The sequence below is a fragment of the Cyprinodon variegatus genome, unplaced genomic scaffold (genome assembly GCF_000732505.1).
Source record: "Cyprinodon variegatus isolate N-32 unplaced genomic scaffold, C_variegatus-1.0 Scaffold500, whole genome shotgun sequence".
NCBI classification, from domain to species: Eukaryota; Metazoa; Chordata; class Actinopteri; order Cyprinodontiformes; family Cyprinodontidae; genus Cyprinodon; species Cyprinodon variegatus.
In genome coordinates, this window is record NW_015150953.1 from 30,703 (window position 1) to 39,357 (window position 8,655).

The window sequence follows — 8,655 nt, forward strand, 5'->3', positions numbered from 1 at the left end:
GCGCTAGCAACGAGCATGCCTTTCACTGGGGGCGTGTAGCAGTTCTCGCCGTAAAGCAAGACCGACTCTCACTATGCACTTCTGAGCCTGTGGGTGCGGGCCGAGGGCTCCTGCAATTGCAAGTACGGTATTTCCCCTACAGACCACCAGGGCGGCCGAGAAAACCTTTGTTCAACCTGAAATGACTCATTTAATCATCCAAAACGTTATGGTACACATTAATTAACTGAAAAATGTTGCATAGTATGGCTTTAAATGTAAATTGTTCTGTTCCATTGGCAAAGTTTCTCACTTTCCTCCTCAATTTAGGACAAAATGCACTTATTTAAAAGAAAAAATTACTAATTTAGATGTCAATTTTTGCAGTGTACCTACTCAAAGGTGTACGTTCACTCACAATTTTTACTTATTTCTAGATTGTTTTTCCAGTGCATGATTCCTCACTGCAAAAACAATCCAGAAAATAAATAAATATCTCTTAAATTTAGTGGATTTACCCTTAATTTGAGTAGGTAAATAAGATGATTTGCCAATAGAATGAGTATTTAAATCTTAGAATAAGATAATAAGTTAATATGCCATTGGCAAAGTGGCAAAGTGTCTCAATTCAATAGAAAATGCACTTATTTTAAGGGAAAATTACTTATTTATTACTAAAAAAATCTTGCACCAATTTATTGCCCTTAAAAAGATTATTTCTTTGGTCTTAATCTGAGTTTTGGGGTCTTTGCTCTGCAGTGCAACCAGACCCTCCTGTGGGGCTGAACTGGACGCTGATGAACGTGAGCCTGACCAGCACCCACTTTGACATAATGGTGAGCTGGAAGCCTCCAGAGTCCGCCGACGTGGAGACGGGATGGATGGCGCTGCAGTATGAGGTCCAGCACCGCCAGGTCGGCTCTGAGCACTGGGAAGTGGTGGGTGTCTGCGTGAAATGCTCCCGTTGTGCTCAGGTGGAGAAACTCAGAATCCTTCAGCTCTGATTTGGTCTCTGCCTCTCAGACCGAAATGGTGAGAAGCACGCATCGCTCCCTGTTTGGGCTACAAACCAACATCAACCATGAGGTCCGGGTTCGCTGCAAATCCTTTGGAGGGAATTACTTTGGAGACTTCAGCGACTCTGTGTTTGTCAACATCCAGTCTAAAGGTAAACCCACAATGGAAAAAAACTAGATAAGTAATTTTTTTCTTAAAATTTGTGCATTTGTTCTTGGATTGAGGAGGTAAAAGAGACATTTTGCGAATGGAACAAGACAATTTACATTTAAAATAAGAAAACACAATTGCATTGTCTTATTTTGAGTGCATTTTATCTAATTATCTTATTTTAAGAGTAAAAATACTCATTCCATTGGCAAACTATCTCACTTACCTGCTCAAATTAGGGGAAATACACTTAATTTAAGAAAATTATGCTTATTTCTAGATCGTTTTTCCAGTGCATGATTCCTCACTGCAAAAACGATCCAGAAAATAAGTAAATATCTCTAAAATTTAGTGGATTTACCCTTAATTTGAGTAGGTAAATAAGATGATTTGCCAATAGAATGAGTATTTTAATCTTAAAATAAGATAATTAGATAACATGCACTCAAAATAAGACAAAGTAATTGATTTTTGTTATTTTAAATGTAAATTGGTTTGTTCCATTGGCAAAGTGGCAAAGTGTCTCAATTCAATAGAAAATGCACTTATTTTAAGGGGAAATTACTTATTTAGATTTTAATTTTTTGCCATACTGAAAGCCTTAATAACATCATGACTTAATCAGACTTCAGAACGTTAACTTTTTTAAAATAAATTCATTTCTGTTTGTTGTTTTCTGTCAACCAGCTTCCAGATTCCCAGTTATGGCTTTACTGATCTTCGGAGCTTTGTCTCTAGTAGCCATCCTGCTGCTGGTCGTCATTTCACACCAAGAAAAGTTAGTATATCAGAATCAGAAAATGTGTGTTGCACCGGGTAGGATTGATCCACTGACTGGTAATTTGTGAAGTGCAGCTTCATACCCTCAGCTTGACATTAAGCCTTTTTGTTTTGCTGCTTTCCCTCCAGGTTGATGTTTATCCTGCTGCCTCCTGTTCCTGGACCTAAGATACAAGGAATTGACCCATATCTACTGAAGGCGAGTTTCCACATGCCATGATGAAGCGTTTTGTTTATGAAAGAGCAGCGATTTTCCTCCTGGAAAAATGCAGGAATCACCATGGTAATCAGTGGCTGTGTTAAATGAAGCCAACCTACTATGGTAGATTTTCCCACGGTCTGTGCTTTAGATCGCTGTTCAGCTCTCCTGGTTTACAGAATTCTGTCATGAACCAAGGACAGATGGACCCAGTATTCAAGGAGAGACAGTCAGTAGGAAAGTTCAAAAGGTTTATTTAAATAAAACAAAAACTAAAGTGGAGCTGTGGCTCCCGGACACAGAGTCTGACTGGGACCAGAAGCATGACCAGGCGGTCACGCACAGGAGCAGACAGGATCAGGTGCAGACGAGCAGACTCAGTGGAAGAGGGTAGCCGAGACAGGACGTGGAACCGGAACTTGAAGCAGGACTTTAAACTGGTCTCCTCCCTGGAGCCAGGCTTACTGGATAAAAACTGAACCTCCCCGCGTACAGAGCCAAAAACCCAGAGGACTCAGCAGGGGAGGAACTGTGGACGATTAGGAGACGAGACAAACACTAAAACCCTCTTTCCACTGGCTGCTAGGATCCTGGACATGAACCATGAACTAAAACTGAACAGACAGACTAACAGAAAGACAAGCAATGATCTGGCCTTGAATGCTCAGGCTGATCTGAATATAAACCAAAGGAAACAGGTGAGAGGAATAAATTATAATTAAGGCAGGGAGGGAAAACGGCAGGTGAGAGGAATGACTAATTAAGGTGCAGCAAACAGGCCAGATCATGACAAATTCTGCTTTTTGCTGGAAGCCCATCCTCTGATTCTCATCCGAAATTCTGTGAACGGTTTGTTGGGAACCTCTTGTTGTCCCATCAGTTTCTAAATAACCTTGAAGACAGAAAGCTGCTCTTTGACAAAACGTTCTGAAGGCGGGAGAAGTTTGATTGGAAGCTTTTATTTGGAACTTAAAGGTAGTGTGGAGGATTTTTTAAAAGACCCGCCCTCTGCACTTTAAAAAAAAAATGCACGTGCAAGAGCAAGTGCTCATTTCTCCTCGTGCACGTCCCGTTTAAAATGTGCTGTTCTCATAGCTCATACAAACTGACTGTGTCCAAATACAGCAGGGACTATATAGTGGATTTTATAGCAAACTCAGTTAACTGACCGTTCGGAGAGATGATCACTGCTCTTTGCCCCGTTGGTCACGTAATTCCTCCTCCACTGCGCGGTGCCTGTACCGTCTTTGTTATTAGTCGCCGCTGTCAAGTGGCAACGGTGGGTCGCTGTGACAGCAAATCCCACAGTGCTTTGCGAGGAGAACTCCCCGCACTGGAAAAACTATCTAAAAATGAGCAAAATGTCTTAAATGAAGTGTATTTATTCTTAATTTGAGTAGATAAATGAGATGATTTGCCAATGGAATGAGTATTTTTACTCTTAAAATTAGATATTTGGATAAAATGCACTTGAAATAAGACAAAGCAATTGTGTTTTCTTATTCTAAATGTAAATTGTCTTGTTCCATTGGCAACGTGTCTCACTTACCTCCTCAATTCAAGAACAAATGCACAAATTTTAAGAAAAATTTACTTGTCTAGATTTCGATTTTTTTCCAGTGTGCGTAAAACATTCCGGGATATACACTGCAAAAAAGGAAAATCTATACAAGTTTAATACACTGCAAAAAATCTAAATCTAGACTAGTCAGTTTTTTCTTAAAATAAGTGCATTTGTTCTTGCATTGAGGATGTAAAAGAGACATTCTGCCAATGGAATAAGACAATTTACACTTAAAATAAGAAAACACAATTATATTGTCTTATTTCAAGTGCATATTATCTAATTATCTTATTTTAGGAGTAAAAATACTCATTCCATTGGCAAGCTATCTCATTTACCTTTTCAAATTAAGGGTAAAGACACTTAATTTAGGAAAGTTTTACTTATTTCTAGATTGTTTTTGCAGTGTAAACTTGAATTAAGCATTTTGGTCTTATTACACTTGTTTTTCAATGTGTTTTCTTAGTAAGACTGAATATTGTTAAGATTATTTGACTTGTTTTAAGAAAATTAATTTTTTTTCATCCTAACTAGATAATACAACTAATTCTGAGCAGCTTTTTTCTTGAAATATCACACATTGCGGACTGAGTCGCGTTAACATTTAGACTGTGAGTACATTTTTACTTGTTTCAAGACAATAAGACAATCCATATTAACCTGTTTTAAGAACTGACCCCATCTCATTAGGATATTCCAGCTAATCAAATCTGATTGCATTAATTCTAGCTAAGAAAAACAGACTAGTTTTAAGCCTTTAAATGAACTGGTATCAAGTACATTTGCCTTGTTTTTAAGCCTGTTGTACAGGACATTTAATTCTAAGCAATAATGACTAATAAATGAAAGAGAAAAAATCTTAACGAGTAAAAGAAAAAATTGATTTTTATACTTGATTTAAGTTTTTTTGGATGCTTACTTCTCGGATATTATGTTCTTGTTTTAAGAAATCTTACCAAGTCTCATTTGCTTGCTGCACTGGCAGATTATTTTGCTAAAAATAAGCAATAATTCACTTAAAACCCTATATTTTTTTCTTATTTTTTAGAAGGCATTTATTGTTGTGTCTGATGCCTCACTATTTCTATTATGACTCTGCCGTTTTTAAAGAACGGTGGTGAGAAAGGTGAGCTTCAATGACTGTCTGGAACCGTAGCTCACCACAGATATACGCCTGAAAGTGCGCATTTGCAGAAAAAGATAGCTAACGGGACAAGCACGCAGGACCGCCTTAGGTAAACCAATCACCAGAATGATTGACAATTAGGAGGACCATTTATGATGATCCACCCAGAAATAAAAGATCGTCCTCTATACCTTTAAACAGCTGCAAACTGATCTAATGAATAATTAAATAAAATTTTGGCTCCAGGTTGTTTTTTTCTTTTTGATCCAAGCAACAGTTTCAGATTAGGGATAAAGGCATTTAGAAGTGGGATTAAGGCAGGTTTTTGTGAAAACAACCCACCTTCAGATTCTAACCTTTTAGATTCCTATTTCTAACATGTCCTTTGTTATTATCATGTGTTGTTTTGTCTCATAAAGTCCCTTTAAAAAAAGTTAGGATTCGCCCTTTTCCCCCTTTTCCCATAATCCTTTGGTCTCTGATTTGAGGTCATAGGTAGAGAGCACAGTTTGAACTGCATCTCTGCTGGAAACACAGGAACCAGAATGTGTCTGGGACTCGGTTCTGAGAGGTGGAGCGGATGGCGTGGAGGTCTGAGCTGTGTCTCCTTTGTGTTTCAGAAAGGGAAACTTCGAGAGCTCACATCCATCCTCAGCGGTCCCCCAGACCTGAGGCCGGAGCTCTACAACAGCGACCCCTGGGTGGAGTTCATCGACCTGGACATCGAGGATCACAGCAACAAAGTCATGGACGTGGACACGGTGCGTCTCATGGACCTGTCCCTTTCCTCGCACTGCTCTCCGCTCTCGGTCGGCTTCAGAGACGATGACTCGGGCCGCAGCAGCTGCTGCGAACCAGACCTTCTCAGCGAGTCAAACATGTCACCTGTCCATCCTCTCACCCCGAAGCCGTCCCAGACGAGCGCCGGTGAGCAGAGCTCTGGGTTTGTGGAGCCAGAGCCCAAAGAAGCGGCGTATACGCAGGTCGGCGAGGTCAGGTCCTCTGGGAATGTGCTGCTGTCACCTGAGCAGCTCACAGTGGAGGACAAAAATCCCAGCAAGGAGAGCGGCGCGGTGGATGAGAGCAAAAAGAAGCAAGATGACCCAGAGGAGGTTAGCTCAGGTCAGAGAGGCTGCACCTCTCAGAGTCCTGCTGCTAAAACGGGCCTTTCTGATCCCCCCGAGTCCAGCACATCCCAGCTGTCCTCTGCTCCGGTCTACACCGTAGTGGAAGGTGTCGACAGGCAGAACAGCCTCCTACTGACACCAAATCCAACACCAAACCCCAACCCCACCTTCCCGAAGATCACACCGACGCCGGATGGCTACCTGCCTCCCGATCTGCTGGGAAGCATCACGCCCTAAATCAGCAGAGGATAGAGTTACCCAGCAGCCTTTCCTCTGAAGGGAAGGACAGTTCCAGGAGGTTGACTGCTCAGGGGCCCTGGCTGCATTTCAGCTGGACTAAAATAGCTTCAGGGGGTGAAAGGTCATTTTTTTCAACCCGTTTGCTCCTCACGTTATCAGGTCTTCATCTCTGAGGAGGCGAGTAAGAACACGGAGCAGAGAACCGGCCTGAAAAATGAAAGAGTTCAGAGAAAAACAAATCAGACTAGCATAAATGAAACCTCTGCTAAAGCCGCATGTGTCAGTTCATGTTAGGGCATCAGTGAAGGCACGCGGAGGCGGATGACTCACCCGGCGCACACGGAGAAACCCTGGTTCTGCAGACTTAAAAGGGAACAAAAAAAAAAAAAAACTCAAGGACAATTTTCTATGCTTCAAAGAGAAATGTTCAACTGATGAAATGATGAAGATGCACTTCTCCTGGATTATAAGGACCTGAGTGGGAAAACGGCCGCACCCTTCTACAGTTAATCTACAGGGAATGATATGACTGTCAGGACAGAAACAATGCAGCAATAGAAGTTAGTTCTCCCTCTTTCGGTTCCAGGGTTTTATTTATTAGTTCATAACAAAACTTATTAGTTTTCACAGAGTTTAAAAGAACCAAATCTATCCTAAAACAAAAAATCAGACACTTTAACAAGCTTTTTTTTTAAAACAGTAGGCATAACTGCTCGCTACCCATTGCAGCTGAACCTTGGGGGCATCCTTAACAGGTTTCCTTTCACCTCTATAATAATAATAATAAAATTGAACTTTATTGATCTCACATTGGAGAAACTTACCTCTGCATTTAACCCATCTCCTTGGGGAGCAGTTGGTTACCATCGTGTGGCGCCCGGGGAGCAATCGGGGGTTAAGGGTTTTTGCTCAGAGTGGGAATCTGTGGGAGGTGGGCTCGAACCCAGAACCTCAGGATTCCAAGCTATATGCCCTAACCACTATCATGTCCTGTCCTCTGAGAGAGACGGTCATCACTGTGCTTTGGGCACCATGAAGCTAAAGCTAATGTCTAATTTGTGGGATTAGAAGCTATTTGGGGGCTTGTCCGGGATCCTCTTAGGATCCCTTTTTCCAGATTTAAGGGGGACATTTTGAGTTGGCTGTATCCAGGAACCATGTCAGTTCCATTCAGTCTGGAGCGCTTTTTAGCCGACCCTTCTCTTGAGCTTATAGATAGCTGCCGCAAGTGTGAATTGCTGCAAATTGTGGAGCATTTTAAGTTGCAGGTCCCAAAACAGGTCCTTAAAGGGGACCTAAAGGCTCTTATAGTGGATAGGTTGGTGGGGATTGGTGTGATTAAAGGGCCTGATCACCCTGAGGCTGCTGCAGTGGATTTCATTTTGTCCTCTCAGTTTTAAAAGACGTGAATGAAAAACTCTATAAATGATCACTGCAAGAAGCACAAAACAAAGTGATAACATAAGTAAGTCATTGTTAATAAGAAAAAAAACATTTAGTTAGTAAGTTCTTTCATTAGTTCTGGACAACAGAATATTTCAAGGTAGGATCATAATCCTGATGATCCTACTGCACACCTTATCAGGTGTCCTTTTTCCCGTGATAAACATGTTTAAACTGCTTATTTTCTCCATTATTCAGAGTAAATAAAACCAAACCCACCCCCTACATCACATCCACCACTGAAAAAACAGGGCAGCTCCTCCAGAGGCGTCTGGACATACTTTGCTCTTATGTAATCAAGCATTCAGGTTAAGGTCAAAAGTTTTCAATGGCTACTCCTTGGATGTTTTCCACCTGGGAATAATCTGATTTTCTTTAAAATTACCTTTAAATAGTAGTTAGGGGTGATGGCTGCAACAGTAGCATCTCTGTGGTGATTGCTGACATCATTTAAAACTGGTACAGTGAGTTTAGTTGACACCAGTGGCGGCTAGTGGAGTTTCTCCAGGGGGGGCTATAAATTAAAAACAGACGTATAGCAAAAACAATCAATGTATACTAAGTTACCACACCAGTATATTTATATGAATGCCAACAACAAAAAAACATTATAAAAACACTTAAATAACACATAATTTCACGTACAGGCTTACTTTTTGTACATAAATCTTGCCCATTTGAGGCTTTATGAAGTCAAATCTGTGTTTTGCATGGTCCAATATTTTGTCACAAACTAAAAAAAATATGTAACAGTTTAATAATGGAGAAGCTATTAGTCAGCTTTATATTTTTAATATATAAAAACAAATTTTCGAGAATTTCTGAGAAGCAACTATGCAAATGAAAAAACATCCTAAAAAAATGCTCTACATCATATTATTTTCCATGTTAATTCCAGATTGTTTGTTCTTATTTGCCTTTTCTAAAAAGTGCTTTAAATCAATCCTAGCTGTTTTTATCTAGCCTCGTGAGACCATCCTGATCTCGCGAGCTTTCAAGATTTCACTCGCTAATCAGTCTGGAGACTCTC

The 8,655-nt window shown here is 40.6% G+C and overlaps 1 protein-coding gene across 2 annotated transcripts in view; it reads left to right on the plus strand.

Annotated features, from left to right (window-relative positions):
* Positions 1-6,856, plus strand: part of LOC107094674 (growth hormone receptor-like) — a 33,111-nt gene extending 26,255 nt beyond the window's left edge. For both annotated transcript variants that reach the window (XM_015390449.1, XM_015390448.1), the window contains exons 4-8: positions 739-917; positions 1,003-1,147; positions 1,834-1,924; positions 2,056-2,125; positions 5,436-6,856. In XM_015390449.1, the coding sequence (XP_015245935.1) occupies positions 739-917; positions 1,003-1,147; positions 1,834-1,924; positions 2,056-2,125; positions 5,436-6,179 (1,229 nt within the window). In that variant the 3' untranslated portion in view covers positions 6,180-6,856. The remainder of the gene's footprint in view (positions 1-738; positions 918-1,002; positions 1,148-1,833; positions 1,925-2,055; positions 2,126-5,435) is intronic.
* The last annotated feature ends 1,799 nt before the right edge of the window (positions 6,857-8,655 follow it).